This window comes from Grampus griseus (assembly GCF_964374135.1).
Source record: "Grampus griseus genome assembly, chromosome: 14".
Taxonomy (NCBI): Eukaryota; Metazoa; Chordata; class Mammalia; order Artiodactyla; family Delphinidae; genus Grampus; species Grampus griseus.
In genome coordinates, this window is record NC_139008.1 from 77,462,560 (window position 1) to 77,488,506 (window position 25,947).

General features: G+C 54.4%; 1 protein-coding gene across 1 annotated transcript; it reads right to left on the bottom strand.

Moving 5' to 3' along the window:
* On the bottom strand, nucleotides 1-24,227 carry LOC309833038 (plasmanylethanolamine desaturase 1). The gene is made up of 6 exons (XM_082671148.1): nucleotides 24,046-24,227; nucleotides 16,314-16,433; nucleotides 7,037-7,128; nucleotides 5,698-5,842; nucleotides 3,933-4,145; nucleotides 1-1,474 (listed from the first exon to the last, which is right to left on the bottom strand). The coding sequence occupies exons 1-6, from the start codon at nucleotides 24,167-24,169 to the stop codon at nucleotides 1,353-1,355; spliced, it is 816 nt and encodes a 271-aa protein (XP_082527274.1). The 5' UTR covers nucleotides 24,170-24,227; the 3' UTR covers nucleotides 1-1,352.
* Nucleotides 24,228-25,947: the final 1,720 nt, after the last annotated feature.

Sequence of the window (25,947 nt, forward strand, 5' to 3'; positions counted from 1 at the left end):
TTTATTTAAGTTTATTGTCTCTCTCCCCAGGAGGTCAGCTCCATCGGGGTAAATCCTTGTTTGTTTGTTCACTTCCATGCCCCGGTGTCCAGGCCAGAGCCTGGCACACATTAGGTGCCGACAAACATTTGCCAAAGGAATTCACCCATAAGGATCAGCCTTTGTTACTCTATCACCATGATTTTCTGCATGAAGACCATTCCTCACCAAATCACGGGTCCCTTCCAAAAGTGTTTGGAGCAGATGTCGACATTGATTCACTGTCTTAGATGACAAAGACCTCATCCTTAGCCCAGCGTTGCGAGGGAAGCTGGGAATAGGGTAGGGGTGGGGCCTCACCCTCCAGGCTCCTTACTTCCCTTCCCCCAGGCAACCAGGAAATACGAGGCAGCGAGGTTAAGTAGACTCTTGCTGCTTTGTTATAAATATATTATGTACATCCAAAACATGACATTAAAATATTACTCCGTGTTACAGAAAAGATATTAAGGCTTTCTATTATTTACATTAAACAAGCAAGCACCGTTAAAAAAAAAAATAACCGAAACAAAAAAGCCCCACTCTTCCTTCTCTGACATACCCCCGGCCAGAGGGGACACTGTGTCCCCTTCCAAATGACAAAGACCCTTTGCAGGGGCTGTGCCCTTTGAAGACATCCTCCGATTAGACACATCAGCTCTGGCTGAAATCACATTGGCAGATGGGGGAGGGGTGGGGAAGAAGGGGGATCCAGACTTGATCAGGAAATTCCAGCCTCGTCTGGCCAGCTGCCCCCAGACCCTTGCTGCACTTTGCCATCCTTGGGTGGACAAGCTAGGCTGAAGGTGGTGACTGGGGCTGTCTATCCACCCAGGCCTTGGGGGTCAGTCTGCAGGTCCATGGCAGGGTAATGCTCCAGGGACAGTTAGGTGTGCCTGGGGGCTCCTAGACCACTGAGGGCAAAGAGGAACAGACGACTCAGTGCCCCAATACCAGCCACACTGAAGGGCTACCCAGTGGGGCAAGGGGTGGTGGGAGTGTGGGGAGTTGGTGAACTTCTCCTCAACCCAAGGGATGGCTGGCAGGGTGGGGCTCTTTTTTTTTCTTTTTTTTTTGCAGAGTCAGGTTTGGCAGACAGAGCAGTTCAGGTGGCTGGGGAGGGGGTCAAGGAAAGAAAACGAAAAAAAGGAAATGAAAAAAATCAGTGGCTCAAGTATTCTGTGTCACAAGGGGTGGGCTGGGGGTGCCCGGGCCCAGCCCAGGAGGTGTCCTCTCCACCTGGATGGGCCAGCGCAAGGAGGCTGGAATTTGGCAGATGGCTTCGGTTTGGGGGAGCTGGGTAAGGTTGGCAACGAGGTGGTGGCCCGGAGGAGTTATTTGACCTTCTGTGCCCATTTCATGTCGTCTGCCCGAGGCTTCTCGCCTGTCAGGCCCTGGATAATGTCCTCTAGGCGTCTCCAGAAGCCCATCTTCTCGAGAGGGTAGTTGAGCCAGCCTGCAGTGGAAACAGGGCAGGGGGGTTTGCGGAGGGGTTGAATGGGAGAGCAGCAGTGAGAGGACGTAGAGAGAGAGCTGGCCCTGCCTCGGGCAGGGGAGGAACAGAGTTAAGTCTGCAGGGGGCAGGGGACAAGGACTGACTGAGGAATTTTGGGACAGGGGCTTCCCACCAATGGGTTTAGAGGATGCTCAGATATGCCTTCATCCCCTCATTCACCTTCTTATTGAGTGCTTACTATATGCCAGGCATGGAGGCAACGTTTCTTATCATTTGGCTCTAATGCTACCTCTTCCAGGAAGCCTTCCCTGACTACCACTTAGCAGTGCTCCTGTCCTGTCATGTCACCGTTTCTTATTTCTTTACAGCTTTTATGATAACCTGTAACCAATCTCATTAATTCGACACCTCCCTGTTTTGTGTTGGTTTTTATCCCCAACTCCCAACTAGAATGTCAGCTCCAAACAGTAGAACCCCATGTTGTTTCACTGTTGATCCCACTGCCTAGGATGATGCCTGGCATATGGTAGGTGCTCAATGAACACTGCTCATAATCTTATTTAATCTGTATTACAGTCTACCACCTGAACCTTGAAGTACATACTATTATTAGTCCCATTTTCCACATGAGAAGACTGAGTCTTGGGGACTTCCCTGGTGGCGCAGTGGTTAGGAATCCGCCTGCCAGTGCACGGGACACAGGTTCGAGCCCTGGTCTGGGAAGATGAACATGCCGTGGAGCAACTAAGCCCGTGCGCCACAACTACTGAGCCTGCACTCTAGAGCCCACGAGCCACAACTACTGAAGCCCGTGCACCTACAGCCTGTGCTCCGCAACAAGAGAAGCCTGCGCACCACAACAGAGTAACCCCCGCTTGCCCGCAACTAGAGAAAGCCCACACGAAGCAACGAAGACCCAACACGGCCAAAATTAAAATTAATTAATTAATTAATTTAAAAAAAAAAAAAAAAAGAAGACTGAGCCTTGGAGGAGAGTTTCCCAATTAGTATATGGCCAAGCCAAGACTGATCCCAGTTCTGGTTGAGCAGTTACATGATCTCCACAACAGCCTAAATTCTAACCCCTCCAACTGCTCCTAGAAAGCATGACTTTAGGGTGTACAAAAAATGTTTTTTTGTGGCTCTCAGTTCTGCTTCCAGAAAGGCAAAAATCCCCAAGAAACAAAAACAAAACAAACCCCCCACAAAACCAAACCAAACACCCCAACCCCTGCCCCCAAACCAGTAGCTGTAGCTTACTGAGTACCTACTATGTGCCAAGCACTTTGCATCTGCCACCTTACCACTCACACCCCAGCCCTGGGAGCTGGTATGCGAAGGAGGTAGCTGTAGCCCCATCTTGTGAATGAGAAAAACGATAACCAGGGAGGCTTGTGAGCCTCCGCAAGTCACATATGGAGGAGCTGAAGGCTACGCCCAAGTTGGTCTGACTTAACAGCACGTGTGGTATACTTAACCTTAAAAAGATACCCAGCTGCCCCTGGAAAACCTGGTCGCCTCACCTTATCTCACCTCTTTGGCACTGGCCCATTAACTACCAACAGCATGTGGGCCTCCTTACTACTCCTGGGTCACCTGTTCCTGCCGCAGGGCCTCTGTGTACTTGCTGTTCCCTCTGCCTGGACTGATCTGTCCCTATTTATCTGCAGGGAACCCCCCTTTTTCCAGATTTCCGATCTCCTTTATCAACAGCTACGCCCCCTTCCCCCATGACTCTCTGCCCTTCATCCTGCTTTGTTTGCCCTCACAGCATTTCTCACACCTAGACTCTGCCATCTCTCCGACCCTTCTACCCCTCACGCCTCTCACTGAAGCCACACTAGCCGCCTTGCTGCTCCTCAAACAAACCAGGCATGTGGTTCCTGCCTCCAAGGCCCTTCACCTACTGCTCCTGCTGCCTGGAGAGCTCTTCCTCCAGAGCTGCATGACTCTCTTCCTCAGTTCAAATGTCACCTTCTCAGCGAGGCCTTCCCTGACCACCCTATTTAAAGGGTGAAGCTCCCCATTTCCCTCTCCTACCCTCTGCATTATTTTCCTCCATAGCAGTTAGGACAATCAGATATAGTACTTGTTTTTTAGTGCTTGGAATGTCCCCTCTTAGAATGTGAATGCTATAAAGGTAGGGATTTTTGCCTGTTTTGTTCAGTGCTGTGGCACATAGTAGGTGCTCAATAAATATCAGCTGGATGGATGGGTGGCTGGAATCACAACTCCATGAAGGGGGTATGTGTGTGTGTGTGTCTGTCTTGTTTACTGCTGTGTCCTTGGCACCTAGAAGAGTGCCTGGCACGTAGTAGATGCTCAAGAAACGTGTGTTCTGAGAGAATGTTCCTGCAGGACTGCACCACCTCCCACTGTGACCTGTGCCCCTTGATCCTAAGGATGGAGCTGCAGTCAGAGTGGGGGCAGCCCATTCCACGCTACCCTATAGCCGCACCTGTGGTGATGCAGAAGTAGGTCTCGTGGGGTGAGACGTGGTGGATGCGATGGTGTTTACGAGGCAGGATGACATGCCAGTCCTGCAGGAGGACGACCCAGCGCGGCAGCCCAAAGTACGTGTGTGACCACTTGTGGATCTGGTTGGTGAAGGTACCGAAGATGATCAGGCAGAAGACGAAGCACTCCCAGGGGTACAGCTGCTCCAGGACTTCTGCAGTGTGGGTAGAGGGGGGGGTGACCATAGGCCCCATACAGCTGTCCACAGGGTGGGGGCCCACTGCCAGCCTGGCCCAGCTCCCTTCCCAGGATAGCACCCAGGCCTCTTTCCAACCTCCCAAGTGGACTTGGGCAAGCTCAGACTCCCCTCTGGGCCTCAGTCTCCTCTTTTGCTCAGTGGGCAGAATGGAATAAGCATAGGTAATAGTTAAGAATGTGGGCTCTGGAATGAGGCAGAGCTGGGTGCAGATCCCTACTCTGACATTTCTTTTTCTTTTCGGTCATGCCACGCAGCTTGTGGGATCTTAGTTCCCCGACCAGGGATTGAACCTGGGCCCTCGGCAGTGAAAGCGCGGAGTCCTAACCCCTGGACCACCAGGGAATTCCCCCCTGCTCTGACATTTCTTAACTGTATGAACTTGGGTCAACGACTCTACCTCTTTGAGTCTCAAGCTCCTCAACAACGAAATGAGAGCAAGTCTTTGTCCAGATTCCCTAGAAGCAGAGCCTGAGACAAGGATTCATGTGCACATGAGTTATCTGACTGGTAGGGGTGGGGGGGGGGGCGGGAAATCCTCTCTTCTGGAAAAACATCTGAGCGAGTGAGGAAAGCAGGACAGGGCAGGGGAAGAGTTAAGCAAAGATGGGGTGGGGGGAGTCTTGTCTCAGCCTGATCCTGGTGGGGTGGGGGTGGGGGTCTGAAATGTTAATGACTCCATAGAGTTGGTCCCACTCAGAGGCCGGGGGGCTCGCTTTTGCAGGCTTTTTTTTTTGTCACTGGCTTCAGGCTTATCCCAAGGGAAGAGGCGGGACCTGCCCTGGCAGTTCTCAGAAGGGGCAGCTGGATGCTCACAGCAGCTGGGGGACGGGTGTCCCCTTTGGGGAAGAGGAGGTGGGCGGGGCAGCACCCCCAACACCACAGACATTCATCACATCTCCCCGCAGCGGGGCTGCTCTAAAGATCAGCACCGTGTCACACTGTTAGGACAGGATCTGGCACAGGGGAAGGACTCATCCCCCACCTGACAGACGAGGTCGCTGAGGTTCAGAGAGGTGAAGTGACTTGCTTTGGCACAAGCTTCCTCCCCCAGATAGTAGTCAGGGCAGAGGTCTGAACTCAGGACTGCGTTGGCAGGCTGCATAGACTCTTTCCACTAAGCCCAGACAGCAAAACCAGAAGCCCTCAGGGCCAGGGAGGTAATTCAAATGAGCAAGGCAGGCCAGGCATTGGACAGCAGGGAGTAGTGGGGACTGTGGCAAAGTGGAAAGCGTGCATCTCTGTCTAAGGGGGTGCCCCTGCGGCTCAGCTCTGGCCCAGTACAGCCAAGTGGGAACAAAGACCCAGGGTGGCCAGATCGGATTGTTCAAGAGAAGCTGGAAACACAGATCTTTATGTCAAATATCCCAATTTTACATGAGGGAAACTAAAAATTTTTCTAACACAGTAAGCGGCAAACACACACACAAGCTACAGGAGACTTATGGGAGGGGTGCGTGTGTGCCTGTCCCCAATGGCTCCCTGAAGGCCCACCAGGGGGCACTCTTACCTGGGCTCTGGGTGCGGAACTTGTAGGCCATGTTTAACAGCGGTAGCAGCGTCACCAGGCAGTTGTCCCCATTGGTCTCGATGAAGTCGTGCCGCGTAATGGCTGTCGGGTCAATGTGATGCTCCCGGAATGGCCGGATGAAAGCCTGGGTGGGGTAGGGGGGCGGGAGAGGGGATCCATCCGACCAGTCAGCCTATGGTGGTCAGCCACTCTCCCCGACTTCCTGCACACACTCCGCGCGGGCTCACCTCCTTGCCTTTGAGATGCTGTCCCACCACGTCACTGCTGCAGATCCCACCCAGCCTTCAGGGTCTGGGTCTAACAGCTTTAGTGCAAGATGGGTCGAAATGACCTGGTGGGGACCTTGGGCTGGTACTGCCCCCCCTGTGGGCCTCAGTCTCCTGACCTGGGCTATGGGGGGGTTTGGAGACAATCTCCACCCTCCTTTCCTACCCTAAGACAATGGAGGAGGCCCCTCCCAGTGACAGGCAGGACCCTTTCTTTCTTTCCGACATCCAGGCCCCTCCTTCTGGTAACAGCCTCCCCTTCTTTTAGTACCAGTTGTTCCAATGGGCTGACTCCTCCGCCCCCTAGTTAAGAGTAAGCACGGGACCCTGGCCTGGCCAATCAGAGGACCCCATCCCTCTGGCCACCGTGACTGGATGAAGGATGGGTGTGTGATCCAAGCTGGACCAATGGGAATGAGCCATGGGACTCTGGCCGAAACTATGGGAAAGGGGCACTGAGCTGGGAGGATGGAAGTCTAGGCAGCTGTGAGCCATCCTGGCCACCTTTCCCCACCTTCTCGTGTAGGGGAAAGCCTACACGAGAGTGGAGCCAGCAGAGACAGACATGGAGAGGGACTGAGTCCAAAGAATATGGTCTGTCCGTCTCACTGGACCCAGCCATGCCCTAATTTGGCTCTACTCCTAAAATTTTCATTACATGAGTCAGTACCTTTCTTTGGTTAAGTTTGTACCAGATTTCCTACCACAATAAAAGTCAGACTGACTCAAGATAAAGTTCAATGGAAACAGTGAGGTGTGGCAGGGAAGGCAAAGGAGAATAAGATGTGGCGTGGTCCCCAAACTCAAGGGGTTCCGGTGAGGTGGACATGTATCAAAGCTCTCTGTCCCACGCCTGATGCTTCCAGAAAACCCCAGGGGATTCTTGTTCTCGTCTTGGAGGAGGGGCATGGGGGTCAGGCTGGAACCACAGTTCCCATCTTTCAGATAGGGAAACAGGCTCAGAGAGGAAAGGGGACTCACCCAAGGTCAGACAGCCCGACCTCCTCCTGGAGGACATGGGCTGGGCTTCGGGGCTGGGTCAACATACGCACCTTCCCCACGATGGGCAGCTCCACGGAGCCCCAGGTGTCGGCTCCCCAGTGCACCACGCCAGACAAGAAGTCAGCAATGAGAGCCCCTGCAACTGTGGACAAGAAGAGCATGAGCTGGGGGGGTGGGGGGGCGGTGGACAAGAGGGAGATCCCTGCCCACTCCCCACCCCAAATCAGGAAGTCACTCACTTGCTCGCTCACTCATTCACTCATTTGTTGGGGCAGAAGGTGTCCCTTCTCTACTTGGGACACTTTGTTCCCTGTGAATGGAGTCTCAGGAATAACATTCCTGGCCTCAATCTGTCCCTTTACTTGCTCTTCCCCAGGGAGATGTGGGGCCTCATTTGCTCGGTGAGTCTGGAGAGAGTAAACTGGGCATGCTCAGATCAGCCCAACCTTTCCCTATTAGGAGCCAACTGTCCCTTTCTCTCTGACCCCCAATCGCCCCATGTAGGGAAGCCCACTCTGCCCCAGTGCTGCTGGTAACCAGATGAAAATGTCCTTCTGGGGTTTGGTGTCGGGAAGTACCTTAGGTCCACATGGAAGCCACGTTCCCCGCAACCTAATTTTTATCAACAGTAAGTGTGATAATTTGGCCTCCAGCAGCCTTTTCCTTGTCTTTGTTCTGAATTTGTTCAGAACTGGAGTGGAGTCCCCTCAGAAACCCCCAAACCATTTGCTCACTTGAGGGTTCAGTATAATACAGAGGTTACGTGCTGTTACATGTGGACTCACATTCCAGCTGTCACTCACTAGCTGTGTGACACTGGGCATGTTACTCAACCTCTCTGTGCCCCAGTTTCCTCTAGATGGATACGAATGATGATGATTAAAAAAACCACAGCAGCTACCATTTATCGAGCACTTTCTCAGTGCCAGACACAAGTGCTTTACATGCTTGATCTTAACGAATTCTCACAATCTGTTAGAAGTTGGTACCATTTTTACTTTTACTTTATAGGGGCGGAAACTGAGGCTTGGAGAACAGAAATAACTAGACTGAGGTCGCATAGATGGCAAGTGGCAGAGCTGGGCTCTTAACCTGCCTTGGGGTCCAAATATAACACAGAAGGATGCACCACGATACTGTCCACATGCGGAAACCGAGGTGGAGTGGCCAGCAAGCTGCCCAAGGTAACACACCAGTGCCACCCCCATCACGCTCCCCTCCCTCTGTGTCTCAGCCCTACTGGCATATTCCCCTTCCCTTACACCCCCCTACATGCCTCTGGGTCTCTGCATTTGCTCTTCACTCTGCTGGAACATTCTTTCCCAAGAGGTAACACAGCTCACTCCCTCACTTCCTTCAGATCTTTGCCTCAAAGGTCCTCCGGGGACACCTGATCTAAAATCGTAACCATTCCCATCTTCCAGCATTTCCTAGCACCTATCTTCTTTTCCGAGCACCTATCACCTTGGACTTCATTTCTGTTTGTTTACTGTCTCCCCTACAAGAATATCAGCTCCACAAAGACAGGGATTTTAGTCTTGCGTTTACATTGGCTACATTCCAATTCCTCGCACATAATATGGTTCAGTAAATAAACATTTGTTGAATGAATCAATGTAAAGCATTAAGTACAGTGTGGGGCACATAGTGAGCCCTCAATACATATTATTATTGTTGTTATTCAGTCATTCAGTCTATCAAGCGACATTCTGTGAGGACCTACTGTGTGCCAAGCTCTAGAGCCAGAGGTGCATCAGACATTGAGCTCCTGTCGTTGGGACAGAGATATGGGGGTGGGGGTGGGGGGAGGAAGTTGTAAACAAATACACAAAACAAATGCAGTTTTAAGCGCTGGTAAATGCAGCCCACTGGGTCACGTGACTTCAGGCAACCCCTCCTCCCCTCCCAGACTGTTTCTCGGTGTGAACTGGTTGTCCAAGGGCCAGCTGGGCCATTTAAAGGTTATTCGAATTCTGCTAGGTCCCATAGCCCCTTGGTGACAGGGGACCAGGGCCCTGAGGTACTGTGAAGGCTGAGAAAATCCCCTAGATGCCTCCCTGGAGAGCAGGACTCATGAGCGAGGGAGCAAGAGTGAATGTGTGGGTCACTGTGGACGTGCAGCTCTGGTGTGTGGGCCCGAGTCATGGGTGGCTGTGAATGAAGGCTTTCCAGAGGCCCTGGAACATCCACCCCACATATGCCAAACATGGGAGGGATGGCGGGGGGCAGGGGAGATACAGCTGCATACATTGCAAGTTCCTGGTGACAAGTGGGCCGCCAGGTGGAGACATACGGCACCTCCTCGCATGCAGAAGCCAAAGGACAGGGCGGGGAAGGGGGTGACACTGCATGGGTGGCTGGGCTGGGGAGAGGGGAGGGCTTGGCAGGGCTCAAAGGCCAGTGCACACAAGGCCCCGCCCAGGGCTAGGGCGTCATGCTTCTTAGTGACGGTGCTGGGAGGGTGGACCCGGGCTGCGGAAGGGGCTGGGGAATCTGGCGAAGCCTAGGGCGTTTGCACTTGCCGTTCCTCTACCTGGCACCCCACCCTCTCCCTGAAGACCCCGAGTGGCTGGCTCCGCTTCAGCCTTCTAGCTCAGAGCAAACATCACCACCCCCCTGGCGAAGCCCTCCTCCCAGGCAGGTGCTCTCGGTCACATCTCCCTGCTTTACTTCTTTCACAGCACTTGTCACCATCTGAGGTGACAGCCTCATTTATTTTCCCCACTTCTCTGATGAGGAAAGGGGCTCAGGGAGGTTGAAGCATCACCCCTGGTCCCATGGCTTGGAAGTGGCAGCCATGGGATGGGAAGAGGTGAGTCTACCAGCCTCCAAAACCAGCATGCTTTCACGCCCTTAATCTGCACCTCAGTAGGTCCAGGGGCATTAACAGAGCTCCTGCTGCAAGCTACACAGGATGCTGTGGACACACGGCGTCTACCCGGAGGGACTAGAGGCACTGTGGCCGAGAGCTAAGGGGGAGCGAGATCAGGGGTCGGGGGCCTCATCTCTTGCTACCATATTGCTGCGTGGCCCTGGGCAAGCCCTTTGCCCCCTCTGGGCCTCAGCATCTTCACTTGCACAGCGAAGGCTCAGCTAAGGTGCCTCCTGAGCCCCTGTCCCAACAGCTTGGACTAATCCTGCCCCTAAATGCTGCCTTCAGGAGAACGCAGCCCCCCAGCAGTCCCCCTAGTGCCTCCCCACCCCTGTTCCATGCAACCACCGATCTGCTTCCCATAATTATACTTTCGTTTGGCCAATTCTAGAACTTTATACAAATCGATTCTTATGGTATGTGCTTTTTTGGGTCTAGCTTCCTTCACTAGCATAATGCTTCCAGAGTCATCCACGTGGTTGTGTGTATCAGGAGTTCATCCTTTTTATTGCTGAGTAGCATTCCACCATCTGGATGTACCACAGTACATTTATCTGTTTTGCTCTTGGACGACTAGGTTGTTTCCAGGTTGGGGCTGGTATGACTCAGGCTCCTGTGAACATGCATTCACAAGCCTGTGTGAAGATCTATGCCCTCATCTTCTTAGGGTAAAGACGTCAGCTATCTATCTATCTATCCATCCATCCATCCATTTATTTATTTATTTACTTTTACTGGACATTTATTGAGCATTTATAGTTACCAGGCTCTGTGCCAGAACCTTAAACGTTTTATCTCTCTTAATCCCTAAACTGTACCAAGGCCAGTCCTAAGCTGGTTATACATCTTATCTCCTTAATCGTCCTAAGCATTTAATCCTTACACATGATAACAATGATAATAAAAACAATATTAGAAAAACGTTTTGTGATCACCGTTAACATTGGGGTGCTTCCTGTGTGCTGGGTGCTTTGTCAAAGGTGTTAAAAAGTGCATCATCAAAAAAAAAAAAAAAAAAAACGTGCATCATCAGGTGTACAACTCCCCACAGATTAAATATGGGCTGTACACAGTGACTTCTCTCCAAGGGGAATACAGTACAGAAGCGGGGTTGGGGGGTGGGAAGAGAGTAACTTTACAGTGGAGAAACCTGACAAATACCACTTGGGCCAGGTGGTCAAGGTCAACATCATGGGGATAAGTCATGCTGACGGTACATACCCTTGCTACGAGGTGATGAAAATGGCACTTGACCTCTGAGCGCTTCCTCCCCAAGACACATAACCCACTAAGAAAAACACCAGACGAGTTCCAGCAGATGGGCATCCTACGAGCACTCCTCCAAACTGTTCAGATCACTGAAAACAGGGAAAACCTGAGAAACTCTCACAGCTAAGGAGCCTCAAGGGACGTGACAACTAAACGTGATGTGGAATCCTGCATGGGATCCTGGAACAGAAAAAGGACATTAGCTAAAAACTAAGGACATCTGAATAAACTATGGACTTTAGTTCATAATAACGTATCCATATTGGTGTATTAATTGTAACAAACGTATGATAGTAAGATAAGATGTTAATAATAAGGGAAATTGGGGGCAGGGCATATATGGGAACTCGATGTACTATCTGCTCATCTTCCGTAAATCTAAAGCTGTCCTAAAAAATAAAGTCCATTTAAAAAAACGTGTATTGGGACTTCCCCGGCGGTCCAGTGGTTAGGACTGCGTGCCCCCGCTGCAGGGGGCACGTGTTCGATCCCTGGTCGGGGAACTAGGATCCCGCGTGCCACTAGATGTGGCCAAAAAAAAAAAAAAAAAAAAAGAAGTGTATTATCTCACATCACGTCCATTGTGATAGGCCCCACCACACCCCACGTGCCAGAGGAGGAAAGGAGACCTGAAGGGTGAGGGCTGCCCCGAGGTGGTCAGGGCTGCTGGCGAGTGGCCAGAGACCAAGGCGAGGGCCATTCATGATGATGCTGAGCCTTCACGTCCACGTCTGGGAAATGGGGACATTAATGGTACTTACTTAACTACAGTCAGTTAACAACAGTGGGCTAATCCTTGGGACATAGCAAGTGCTCCCCGAATGTAGCTACAGTTAGTAGTTAAATATTATTCCTCTCTCTGAGCCTCAAGCCCCTGGCCTTGTCAGGCTGCTGAGCAGGGAGGGATGTGGGCTTTAGGCAGACGTCAGGAATTTTTTTTGGAGGGACAGAGCCCCCCCCCCCAAGGGAGGAAACGGCTCTGTGATCTATGGGCGGTGGCTGTTTCTAGAGGAGCAACTCCAGGCCTTCAGGCCTGCTGCCCAAGTCCTCTTTAATGGGGGTAGAGGTGGCGGAGGCGGGCACACAGAAGCTTCTTTGTCCCAATGCTGGTGTCAGCGCCTGGTGGCTGGTTCACTCTGGGGGCAGCTTGGGCCTAGTTACCACCCTGCCTGTAGGACACTGGGACAGCATAGGAGATGATGATTCACTCCAGGCTACCCTGACTCACCAGGTGACCTTGAGATAGTCCCTGGGCCCCTTGGGGCCTCCATCTCCCCACAGGTCACCTGGCTGGGACTTCTTCGTGCCCTGCCCACCTCAAGGCCTGGTGTGGAGGCAGAGGGGCTGAGACAGAGGCAGACACTGCTGAAGGCTGGTCCCTACAGTCCTGGGGCCAAAGCCTGTCTTTACCACCTTTCAGCTCGGATCCCGTGGAGACTTCGCACCTGACCTACAAGGCTGGCCGTGACCTGGGGCCCTGCGAGTGCTGACCTTTGCATTCACTGTGCCCCCTGCCTGGAACCCCTGCCCCCCACCACCCATTTGTCTGCCAGAAACTCCCACTCACTCCTTCAGGCACTGGCTCAGAGCCCTCACACTTTCCCTCCAGTTTCCCCAAGTGCGGCAAATAGCTCGGGGCTCCCGGGGCCACTCATTTATTACTCATTCACACTGTCCTTGTCAAGGTCACTAATGACCTCCACGGGGCCAAATCCGGTGGTCCCCTCGCTGCCCCATCTTGCTGCTCTGCTCAGCTGGCTGCTCCCAGTTGATCCCCGAGTCTTCTGGAAACACATTCTCCTCTCAGTCTGTGCAAGCCTGCCCAGTTCCCCTTTCTCCCCCTTGGCTGGCTCTTCCTCCTCTCCCCGTCCCAAGCACGGGAGGCCTCGGGGGCCTCTCCTGTGCTCGCACACAGTCCCTCCGCCCCAGCCCGGGGCCCTCTGCCAGCATCTGGGCTTCAAACACCATCTCTACTCTCAGGACACCCAGATTTCCGGATTTCCAATTTCCTGCTCAACACCTTCCCTTGGCCCTCAGGCAGGTATCCCAAGCATCTCCCCTCACGCGGGTCCTCTAACCTCCTCCCGGTCCCTTCTTCCATAGTTCAGGCCACTGACCCCTCCCCCCTCCCCTCCACAGCCAACCTGACAGCACATTCTGGTGCCCATCTTTCACAGCTCACCCAGAATCTGACGACTTTTCACCACCTCCACTGCCCTACAGGGTTCCGGGCCACCACCTTCACCTCCTCTCTGGCCCTCCCTGCCCCCATCCATCCTCCCTGCAGCATGAGATGATGTCAGCTCCCTGTGGGAAAATTGCCAGTGGCTTCTCACGGCCTGTAGAATAAAACCCCCAATCCAGACCATGGCCTTCAAGGCCCTACACGACCTGCCCCCACTGCCCCCAGCTGTGCCTCAGCTGCCACCAACTACTTTTCCTTTGGTTAGTTTTCTCAGGCCACACGGGCCTCCTCTCTATCCTCCAAATGCTCAGGGCTCACCCCAGCCTCAAGGCCTTTGCAGCACTTGCTGTTCCCTCTGCCTGGGACACCCCAGGGACAACTGTTTGCCTCCCCTCCCTCACCTCCTTCAGGTCTCTGTGCAAATGTCACTTTTCCAGAGAGACTTCCCTGACCTCTTACCTCTCCTCTTCGCCGCCAGCTCCCCTATCTTGACTCTGCTACCCAGGATTGCGTCATCTGTCTGTATTTATTAACTGGGCACCTTTTCAGGGCTTCTGGCTCCCTTGGTTTCAGGGGCACCAGAACCTCTTGGGAGACAGCAGCAGGTGGGCTGTGTAGGCTGGCACGGTGCCCCTACTTCCGGCATGTCAACACACAAATCAGGGCAGCTACTTAAATCCATTAGGAACTGTGCAAACACTACTATCAGGGGATTGTCTGCCCTTATCAGCCCAGAGGCAAAGGTGCTGGGTGGAAGGGCTGCTATCACAGGCAGGAGCAAAGTCTCTTGGGTCTGGTCCCAACCGACCAGGGAGGCAGCGACCTGCCTGGGATGCCCACCCTCCCGGTTCACACAACATACACCTGGGGGCTCTGGTGCTACTGATCCTCTGCCCAGACTGGGCCCACTGCCTAAAACACCCTTTCCTCCTAGTGCCAACTGGAGGCTGCGTAGTCCCCGGCCAGGTCTGGATATGAAATCCCAGACTCTGCTGCTGCCCGGGTTACGGTCGATGGGCAAGTCACCTGGCCTCTCAGAGCACAGGGATCAGACCCTCCTCACTCAGTTGCCACCAAGAGTTAAAAGAGCCCAGCGTGGGTCTTGCACACGGTAGGCTTGGGAAATATCCACTGTTAAACTGACCGTTGAGGCAGAAGGTCTGAGCCCCGGGGAGTGAATGTTGGGCAGTGTCCCCTCCTCACCTCTACTCAGTTGCTGCCCTCTCAGCAGTTATGCACACCTGCATTTTGCCCTCACAAAGGCCCTAGGAGGCAGGGGCTGTGAGCAGTCTCACTTTCCAGATGTGGAAGACAAGGCTCAGAGGTGCACTGACACTTGCCCAAGGCCACACAGCCAGGAAGTGGCAGAGCTGGGACTTGAACCCAGGACTGTAGGGGCCTGCTCGTGACCACCCCCAGATGGGGCGTCGGGGCTCACACTGTCTACATCCCTGCCCTTGAATGTGCTGTTCCAAGGCAGAGAGGCTGGAGGTGCAGGTCCTTCTCACCCCTGGGCAGAGAGGACATGTCTGGCTCCTGTGGGCGGGGCCCAGGCTCCCTGGCACTAGATGGCTTAACCTCCTTCCCCTTCAGCTGGTCCGCCCCCAGCACATGCTTATCCCCACCCCAGACCCAGATGGCTCAATTAGCTGGCCTGAGCGCTACTGGCTTAGGTGACCAGAATGCTTTTAATGTGACTGTGGAAGCTGAACACTTGGGGCTGGCTAGGCGGACCAAGGGCACAGCCGCTGCCCTGTCAGCCTGGGAGCCCAGGGTGGGGGAAGGGATGAACACCTGAATTAGAGGGAAGAGGGGAGGGGCGGTGTGCGGAGAGGAAGGAACTGAGTCACTCCAGGACCTGGGAGTGGAGACAGTGAATTAAGAACTATGTCGTACTCTCTGTTTTGAGGTGTGACTCTGGCCGGTCCCTTCTCTGAGGTTCGGTCTCCTCGTCTGGAAAATGATAACTGCAGCCTCCACCCCCCCCCCCCAGGTCTGTGGATGGGTGAGGACTGACCGATGGAAAACACTCAACAGGTACTAATACACTGCAGCTCATTCATTCACTGATTCAATAAATATTTACCGAGCACCTACTGTGTGAGGCTTTGTGCTTGGGGCTGGGGACACAGCAGCAGACAAAAATCCCTACTCTCAGGGAGCTGATATTTGAGTGGGGGAGACAGGTAATAAACAAAGAAACAGACTGTATAACAGAGTGGGGTGAGGGATGGTGTATGGCAGGGCTGCTATTGTTGAGGGAGAGCCTCCCCGAGGAGGTGACCTAGACGAGGCAGGGAACCACACAGGTACCTGCTGGAAGAGAGTTCCAGGCACAGGAACAGCATGTGCAAACGCCCTGAGCTGGGGTGTGCCTGACAGCACCTGGTGGAGGCACAGCGAGAGGCCACTGTGGCGGCAGCAGGGTGAGCCAGAGGAGAGGAAGGAAATGATGTGAGGCGGGGCTGGGGCCAGGCCGTGCTGAGGAGTTGGTGTTTTATTCTAAGTATACAGGGGACAACAGGCCAGTGGCGTGACCTCACGGAGGATCCAATGGGATTCTCCCAGCTGCCTGTGGAGAATGGACAGTGCGGGGCAGAGGTGGAGGCGGGGAGACCAGGGAGGAGGCTTCCACCATAGTCCAGGCTGGAGGGTGGTGCTGGACCAGGGAGGGGATGTAGAGGTGGACAGTAATGGATGCTGGATGCATCTCGAAAGGACAGCCAAGAGCATTTGCTGATGCTCTGGAGTGGAATGTGAGAGAAAGGAACTGAGGATGACACCCAGGTTTTTGGCCCAAGTGACAGGAAGGATGCAGGTGCCACCGACTGAGATGGGAGCCAGGGTTCCCACAACCTGTACCCCATTCGTGTGCACACAAGCGCGCGCACACCCACCCCCACACACACACGTGTAAGTCGCCATCAGAGTGGCGCAGACACTGGGTAGGTCCCTGGCCCCTGGGGAAACCGAGGCGGGCAGCAGGGCTGCGGGCACTCACCGACTCCCAGCATTACAAGAGGTGTGTGCTCCCAGTGAGCCAGCAGCAGGAGGTGGACCGTGTTGTGGGCGATGAGGCTGAAGCACAGCACCACACAGCACCACTCCTGGAAGCGCTTGCCTGCAGGGAGAGGAGGCGAGAGGTGAGTGCAGGGTGGGTGGCAAAGGCCCAGGGAGCAAGGATCAAAGCCAGGCAGAGCTGGGCCCATGGGGGCTCTTTGACTGTGTTCTGAGAGTCTGCAGTGCTGACTACAGGCTGAACGCAGGGACTGCCTGCCCATTTCACAGATGATGTCACCGAGGCCTGGAGAAGGGGCGGGGCCTGCTGAAGGTCAGACACTCAGGGCCGGGTGTGTTAAACCAAGCCCTTCTGGTGGGGCCCTTCTGAGCGCAGGCCCCCTGTGCACAGGTCTGATGCCCATGAAGCTGGCCTTGCCCATGCTGATTCTGTGGCAGACAGGACCAGAATACTGGTCTCTTGGGCCCCTTTGGGCTCTCTCTGGAGACATGTGAAGGAATTTTAATGAGCTTCTTTTTTTAACTGTCATCATCCCATCACCTGTCCCCTTTTGTAGGTAATTATTTGGAGGCAGAGGCTACAAACGGCTTTTAATCATGGAGGTTCAGACCCCGCCCAACCTCCATCAAGCAGGGCTCCAGGCAATGAGTCAGGAATTCAGGAGAAATAAGGCCTTGGTTATCCCCTCTAGGGCTCCAGCCACAGGGAGAAGAGGCAGTGCCGATGAAGGGTCTCAAACTCCAGGGGCCAGGCAGGTGATTTGAAGGAGTGAGGTGGGCTGGGTGGGGACAGTGGAACACCACAGCACATGTGCCCTTTCTAAAGCAGTAGCCACTAACTGGCTGACTACTGCCAAGGGGGAGTGTGGGCCCAGGGAGGCCAGACCTTCTAATTCTCAAGAGAAGCCAGCAATCAGGATGTGGGTGTGAAATCGCCTCTTTAAATCTTGGCACCTGTTTTAATAGCATGTGAGCTCAGACAAGCTGATTCACTCACTGCAGCTTTGTTGCAGGTATAGAAATTTTGAAAATAACCTTTGTGTCCATTGCCGGGGGACTCAGACAAATTAATTTGGTTTATGGCATCTCTGTAGCTAGGAAAAAAGCCTGGGTGACTGTTAATGTGTGGCTATGGAGGGACATCCAGGACAAACTGGTAAGTGCAAACAGCAAAGTGCTAAACAGCCATTTATGTGAAAAAAGGGAAAAAAACCTACACGGTTGAGACTTTTTCACGTACTCCCTTTTGAACTTAAAATTTGTGAATGCAGGACTTCCCTGGTGGCGCGGTGGTTAAGAATCCGCCTGCCAATGCAGGGGACACAGGTTCGATCCCTGGTCCAGGAAGATCCCACATGCCACGGAGCAACTAAGCCCGTGAGCCATAACTGCTGAGCCCGTGTGCCACGACTAGTAAAGCCTGCGTGCCTAGAGCCCGTGTTCTGCAGCAAGAGAATCCACCGCAATGAGAAGCCCACGCACCGCAATGAAGAGTAGCCCTCGCTCGCCGTAACTAGAGAAAGCCCGCGTGCAGTAACGAAGACTCAACATAGCCAAAAATAAATAAATAAATAAGTAAATAAAAGACTATTAAAGCAAAAGGAAATAAAAAGACCACGTGGGTGATACCACATGTGACAGGGCCCCTGGGAATACTGTTTTCTCAGGCAGCTGGTCCCAAGGACAAATCTGCTCTTACATATCTCTACCTGGAAACTCCACCTCCAGGAAGCCATCCATGATGCCTCCTTTAACCCCCAGGCTCTCCCAACATGGGACCCATATCATGAGGGACTGTCACTGCCTGTCTAACATCTGTCTTCCCCTCCCTAAATGTGAACTCAGGAGGCCTAGGGCCATGCCTGGCTTGCTCACCAGGGTCCTGGCACACAGTTGTTGCTTAATAAATGCTTGTGGAATGAACAAATTCCCAACCACGACCCTAGAGAAAGACTGCCAGGCTTTGTCTCTGGGCACCCCTCACTGAAGCACTGTGAGAAGGAGGTATGAGGTGTCCCACTGTTCCTGACAGGAAACAGGCTCAGAGAGAGAAAGGGCCTTGTCCGGGCTGTAGAGCAGCAGACTGTGCCCTGAGCCAGAATCCGAACAGCGGCCCTGTGAAAAGACCAAGGCTCAGAGAGGGAAAGGACATGCCCAGGGTCACATCCCTCAGCCCCTCTCATACAGATGAGGACCCCGAGGCCCAGAAAGGGCTAGGATCCCAACAGCATCACACAGCAGCAGACGCAGAAGCCCCTTGCTGCTTTCTTCGTAGTCAGGGGCTGTTTCCCTTGGGCCACGGGGCTATGCTACCCCAGGGGCCCCCACCTGGGGTCACCATGACCACGCCCAGAAGGGCCTTCCCTTTTGCAGCTCCTGTTTGTGGCCAGGACCTGGGGCTCAGAAGCAGGAAGCCAGGAGGGGTGGTGGTAAGGGACAGGTGATTCTTCAGTACCGATCTGCTGCCACCCAGCCTGTAGGGACAGCAACAACAACAATGGCTAACACCCACTGAGGCCTATTATGGGCTGGGGTACAGGGTGCAGCCCGCATCAGAGATGCTGCAGACCCACTCCCTCTGTCATATTTTGCTCTTAGTTTTGAAAAAATCAGCTACACTTAAAAAAAAAAAAAATCACATGAAACTACCTCCTTTGAGAACATAGGGCTCTGGCCAGCCCAAGCCTGCCTCCATCAGATGGAGCAAGAGCTCCTTGTGGACCCCAGTCCGCTCCCCTCCCTGCAGCCTCATACTGGGTGGCTTCCCTGGGTGGCGGTCCTGGCCAAGTCCCTGCAGTCACCTGAGGTTTCAAGCCCAAGGCATAGTCTCTCAGTCTCTCATTCAAGTCTCAGTCCCTCCAGGGAGCTACTGTGCGATCCCAATTTCCTAGATGAGGAAACTGAGGCTCTGCGGGTAAAAATGAAAACTGGGTTTGGATCCTGAGCTCGTTAGCCTGGATGTTCGGGGCTGTCCTGATTCCAAAGATAGCCCAGCTCTCTCCCCTTGCCACAAAGAATGTCCCCAAATCTGAATATTTTCCCATCTAAACTCTCTCTCTGGCCTCGGTATCCTTCTGCAGAACAAGTGCCTCAACTATGACCCATAAAAACTACATCTATTATAACAAGCGACCTTCACGGAGCACCTGTTACATACCAGGGCCAGTGTCAAGGACGATCCCAACAAGCCCTTGCCTGCCGCACGCCATGGGCTGGTGGCTATTTGCCCCATCCTTCAGGAGAAAGTAGGCCCGGAGAGATGAAGTGTGCTGTCCAAAGTCCCTCGAGAATCCCCAGAGTCACAGCATGGACAGTCTGCTTGGCAGGGACCGCGTGGTCAGGTGGTCTAAATGGTGTCGCTTCACAGATGTGCAGACTGAGGCCCAGGGAGGGGAAGGACTTTCCTCAGGACAGAAGGGCTCAGGCCACCTCTGGCAGAGTGCTGAGCCTTGTTTCCCTGAGCCAGCCCCTGGCCTGGCCAGGGTCCACGATCTGGGCTGAGTGACAGTAGTGACTGCCTGTTGGCCTGGGGAGGGGGCCAGGCTTGTGTGTGGAGGGCTGGGAGGGCTGGGAGGTGCAGGGCAGGCCATCTCTGCTTGCCTGGGGACAGGCCACAGCCAAAGGCTTGGTATCAGGCCCGACTCTTCTGGTTTCAGTCAGACAAGCCCTGGAACCTGCACTTCTGATGGTCCTTGGCCACCACTAGGAGACACTCGGCCTCAGGGAGGTGGGGGGACAGGAGGTAGAGAGACCAGAGAGACACAGAGGAAGAGAGAGAGAGATGGGACAGAACAGGAATCAGAGACACAGAAAGATGAGAAACAGCGGGGTGGTGGTGGTGGGAGGAATTGGGCGATTGGGATTGACATATATACACTAATAGGTATAAAATAGATCACTAAAAAGAACCTGCTGTATAAAAAATAAATAAAATAAAAATTTAAAAAAAAATCGATGAGAAATAGAGAGAAGAGGAAGACAGAGACAGGGAGTGATTATAAGGTGACAAAGAGAACATGAGTATGGCCAGAGAGAAGGAGAGACAAAGAAATGGAAAATGAACAAGACTTACTGAGGGAGACAGAGGGAAAGCTGGGCCAGGAGCATGACAGGGACCAGGCCTGGACAGGGAAGGGGCCTCAGGGAGGCCTGTCTTGGGGGACAGAATCCAGGCTCAGCTCTGGGACTATAGGCCAGGACCCCCACCCAGCACTCCTGACACCCTCCACCTTCCCCCCACCACACGCTAAGAGTCTCTGTGTCCCACAGGGCAGGGGCATCCGTAGTTAGCCAGGGTGGGTGAACAGGGGCTCTGGTGACCCCCCAAGATCCACCCCTGGAGCCTAGGTACCTGAGAAGTGGGACCCACATATCCAGAGGTCAGTTGGCGCCTGCCGGGAAGCTGGACACCTGCCTTGCCTCCAGGCTTGCCCGTGAGACTGGGGTAGACCTGCCAAGTCCACCCACCCTTCACAAACGTCGGCACCTGGCAGAGGGTGGGGTGGTGCTGCAAACCCCTAACCTGGACCCTCTGTGGCTCCCTGGACCTGGGGGAGTGCTTGGGTCAGACAATCCTTGGCCAGACACTCAGGGCCCATGGGATCAGGCTGAGGCTGCCCTGACCAGACAACTCACAGCTCTCGGCCGACGCTAGGCCCACTGTCTCTGCCGCCAGCCCTGCATGCGTGCTGCTCTGCTGACCTGGAACACTGGTGTCCCTCCTGCACACGCACTTGGGCTGGCTCACTTCCACAGCAAAGATTCGGAACACAGAACCTAGAACGCCCCGACCAGTGTTCTCATTCTGGTCCTGCTAACTGTCTGTGTGACTGTGGGCAGGTCACCACTCTTTGCTAAGCCCCAGGGAAAGTCTTAAAGATGGACAGGGTGCAGGCACTTCAGGCAAGCCAAAGAGATGCCGCCCCTGGCCTTGCTCACCTTCCCCTCTGGTGGGGGCAGACACAAGCCTAATCCCAGGCACGACAAACGTTAGGAAGAACACATGTCGGGGGTGGGCTACGAGGAGGCTACGGGGGTCTCGGTTTCCTCCCCTGTAAAATGGAGTTAATACCAGGATGCCCCTGAGACAACTGTAGTGAGGATGAAATGAGAGCACATAAGGGAAGTGCCCAGCACATAGTCAGTGCTCAATAAATGTCAACTCTGTTAACTGCCGTATTATTGCTGCCAGTTGTCATGGTGCCAACCCATCACTGGCCCCAGGAATCTCAAGAATTCAGTCCTGGAACCCAGAAACTTTCCCTACTCTCCCCCAGCTCACTCTGTTCCAGCCCACAGGCCTCTTTGGTGTCCTGCAAATACTTCAGGCTTGCTCCCACCGTAGGGCCTTTGCACTTGCTGTATCCCTGGTCTGGACCAATCCTTCCTCAAATATCTTCAGGAGTCCCTCCCTTCTGGTCTCTGTTCAATTGTCACCTGCTCAGTGAGGCCTTAACTGCCCCCTCTCTAAAATGTCACTGTCCCCAACATTTCACTTCTCCCTTTTCTGCTGTATGTCTGTTCCACAGCACTTGCCACCACTGGGCAAGTAAGATATTTCCCTTATTTACTGGGTTTACTAAAAAGGCCAGCTCCATTTTTCCTGTTTTGTTCACCTAGAACAGGGCATGGGACGAGGGTGTTCAATATGTATTCAGCCTGGCCCCTTATTTTATAGGTCAGGCCCAGAGACTGAGGTTCTTCCTCAAGGCCAAGCGACACAGACGGGCAGAGGGAGGTCTGTGGAATTTGGAGAAACTAGTCTCTTCCTCCTTCACTCCCCCTCTCCAGGCACTCCCCCTGCCCTGCCCCAGCTCTAGGGTAAGAGGAGATAAGGCCTCTGATTGCAGGCTTGGGGCACCAGGAGACTGCCTGCAGCCTTAAATCCCTGCAGTGGCTGCTCTTCAGAGAGTGAGGGGCACTTGGGGATACCAGAATTGGGCAAAGATGCAATCATGGTAGAATGAGAAGATGGCAGTCCATTGAGGAAGCTCAGAATGCCCAGGTATGATTTGGTTGAAGGTGGGTAGGGTTCACTTGAGTGGGCATAGCTGGACACCAAAGGAGGCAGGCTTTGAATCCTTACCCTTGATTCCCAGGTGGTGAGTCTGAGAAGCAGAGAGGTGAGAGAGCTTACCCCAAGACTCACAGGGAGGGTCAGACTATTGGATTAATAATAGGGATTGCCTACTGTATGACAGGCACTGCACCAAGGTAGACGATCTCATTTCCTCCTCCCAGCGACACTAAGGAACTGATAAACTTTATCTTGTATCCATTTTAGAGGTGAGGAAACTGAGGCTCAGAAAGGGAAAGTGCCTTGGCCCAGGTTACACAGCTAAGAAGAAGAGTCAGGATGCCAAGTCCAGCCTGCCCCAGGGAGCACAGGAGGTTTTAAGTCCACAAGCTGGGTGTTGGGGGAACAGGCTGAAGAAACCATGGTATCCTGGGCCAGGTGCCCAAGTCAGGTATGAAAAAAGTCACACCCAGAACATGGCATCGCAAGTCCAGAAAGGCCTCTGGTGATCTAGGACTCAACAAGAAAGCAAATGGCCCAAGGTCACACAGATAGTTATGGCAGAGATGGTATGCAAACCCAGGCCAGTTAGGGAAAAAAGCCAAAGGTGGTCGTGGACCCATGCCCACCCCAGGCAAAGGCTGTGCATGGTGGTTGCCTCCTAGCAAAAGGAAAGATGTCAGAATGTTTGACAAACAAAGCTTGATGTGATGGCAACACCCAGGCAGAGGGGCCTCCCAGTCACTCGACTCTGGAGTTCTCAAAGGCACTTCCCTTAACCCCTGGGGACACTCTGCCCTGCTGGGGTCTGGCAATGAGATTCTTGAGGCTCAAGTGGAAGTCAGAGAAGGGGGTGGAGGCTGGTGCTTGCTGAAAAAGACATGGTAGGCCCAGCAGGAAGAAACCAGAGACCTTGTCCTGGGGCAGAACCAGAGCAAGGGTTTCTGAGTTGTGGTCCAGTCTGGGGACTCCCAAGTCCCAATGGAGGGGGCTAATATATCTACATGGGGGAAGGAAATGGCTGGAATTGGGGCTTGTATATGAGAGGAGCTTAAACTGGAAGATTTGCAGTGCCCTCACCACCGGGGATTCCAAAATATAGGATGAGAGTTAATGCAGTGGGGGAATGGTGGTCTGTAGACTGAAACTATAAATCTAAGATGGGGCTTTGGAGGAAGTGCCTCTGGGGCACTCTAGCTGGGGGCCCCTGAGTTGGGGTTCCCAGAGCAGGGGGCCTGACACGCCCAGATCTGAGATCACTACCTCTGGGTCCTGGCTGGGGTGCAGATGGGGCCCTAGAGTGCGAATTTTGGATCTGGGGAACCCGGGATAGGGTGTGACTTTTAGGGGTCAGTGCATGTGGCTGAGGGGCTGCCTTCGGCTTGGACAGGGTCCTGGGGTGGGGGGTCCCTAAGGCTAGGGGCGCTCTTTGCAGCCGCAGGTACCCTGAGCTAGGATCCGGACCTGGCTGTGTGACGTGAGCTGTCCAGAAAGCCCCGGGGCTGGGATTCTGCCTTGGGCTTGGAAGGGGCGCTGGGGTGGGGTCCCCGGACTTAGGGGAGCTATTTGCAAGTTAGAAGCCGCAGATGGAGTTCTGCATCGGGGCCGGAGGCTGGGGCTCCGATATTGGGGACCCGGGGTTGCTGTCCGCAGCCCAGGCTGATGACTGCAGGCCCGGAGGGGAGCCCGGAGGTCCTACCTGGTGAGTAGAGCGCGGCCAGCTCGCGGGCCCCGGCATGCTGCGCGCCCCAGCGCCGGCTATACGCCGCCTCGTCCTCGTCGACCTCCGGCTGCTGGCCCGGCCCGTCTTCGGCGCCCGCCATAGCCACTCGCCCGGCCAGCCCGGTGCGCTCTGCTGGCGGCGGCGGCGGCGGCGGCGGCGGCGGCGGCGGCGGCGGCGGCGGCGGCAGCTGTGCGGCCGCGGAATCGCGGCGATATCACGCCGCCCAATGACCGCCCAGTCCAGGCGCGGCTGCGGCGGCGGCGGGGGCCTCGCCCGGCCGCGCGTCACAGCCAATCGGGGCCCGCGCCGGGGCCACGTCAGCCAATCAGCGACTTCCGAGCCGCAACCAACCGCGGCGCGCGGGGGTCAGGTCCGCAGCTGGCGCAGCTGGGTGCGGAAGTTGTGGGGTGGCGACGCCTCAGTGCCAGTCACGCTCTGCCTCCGCCTCCGCCTCCGGCCTGGTCGTCAGCCGCACGGAAACTCGGGCAGCGTCGTCGCCCACCTCGGGCTCGGTTTACTCACCGGTGCAAAGGGCCGAGGTCTTGCGCCGGCGGACCCAGAAGCGGGCGTCTCTTCAGCACGCACAGCCAAGCGCCTATTGTGTGCAAGGAACTCGAGTGGAGGGCGCCTGGGCGGGGCGGGGGAGCCAGGACTTGGTGGGCACTTTGAACAGTGTCCCTGGCTGGGGCCGATTCACACTGGACCGACTTCTGAGCCCTACCGCGTGCAGAGGTTACGAGGACCGAGCGTACCCCTACTGTGTGACAGCTCGTGCTGTGTGCCCGGGAGCGCCTGTTCTCTCGAGGGAGAGGACAGTAGACTGATGAGAGTCACTGTAAGATTTGGTGAGCGCTTAATATGTTAGGCGCCCTGCCAAGCTAGACCGCAGCATATTTTTACTCATGATAACGAGTGGTGTTGCCTCCTCAGAGGCCCCCCCTCTCACCACGTCGCCGAGAGGTGCCCACTCCTCCAGTCACTGCGACATCACCCCGTCTTCTCAGTGCTTGTCGTAGGCAGTGAACTTACTGTTCGTGTCTCCGCCACCGGAAAGCAAGCTCCTGAGGGCTGGGACTTGCTTGCTTCACAGCTGAACCTCCATGTCTGGATCAGCGTAGGGCTCAGTAAATGCCTGATGAATGAATTAAGTCTCAGCCAAATGACTTTACTTCCTCAGCAGGTAAATGACCGGTCAAGCTGACTACAAAGTACACAGTAACTGCTCACATAAATTCCGTCTGGTGTCACCAAATGGGAGCTGTTTTAGAGGCCGTGGAAGGACCCAAGAGGTGCCCAGGGGAGCAGGGTGGGGAGGTGAGAACCCTTCTGGAATGTCTTTCGGAGGCTCCACCCTTGTTCTGGTTCTCTGAGGTTTTCAGCCCTGGATTCTTCTGCTGCTAGGAAAAGCCGGTCATCCCAGGTGTGTTTCCTGGGTGTTCATGCCCTGGGAGGCCACCATCCCCAGCCAGGCCCATGCTCCTTCCCTGCTTCCTTCTATACCTTCAGGAAAGAAAAGTGTGCTTCCATGGCAGGGACAGGTTGCAGCCCAAATCCTGGTGAATTCTGGCAAAACTGGCTGGCCTTGCCTTATTTTTAGCTTAGTTCAATTTTTCAATCCAGGAGATTAAGGTGGCTTGCCTTGGTGAGGGCTGGATTTCAGATTTCAGGGAGACACCTTTCTAAGCTCTCTGCATGTGTCCCAGACCTCCAAGCAGGCTGAGATGGGCTGGTTACTGCTGGTGTCTGAAGATCCCCTAGTGGCCAGCACAAGATGGGTGATGGACAAACAGGTCATTCATTCAATGAACACATTTATTAAGCACCAATCTGGCCCAGGTTGTTCTAGGGAAACAGCAGGGAACATGACAGAGTCTCCTG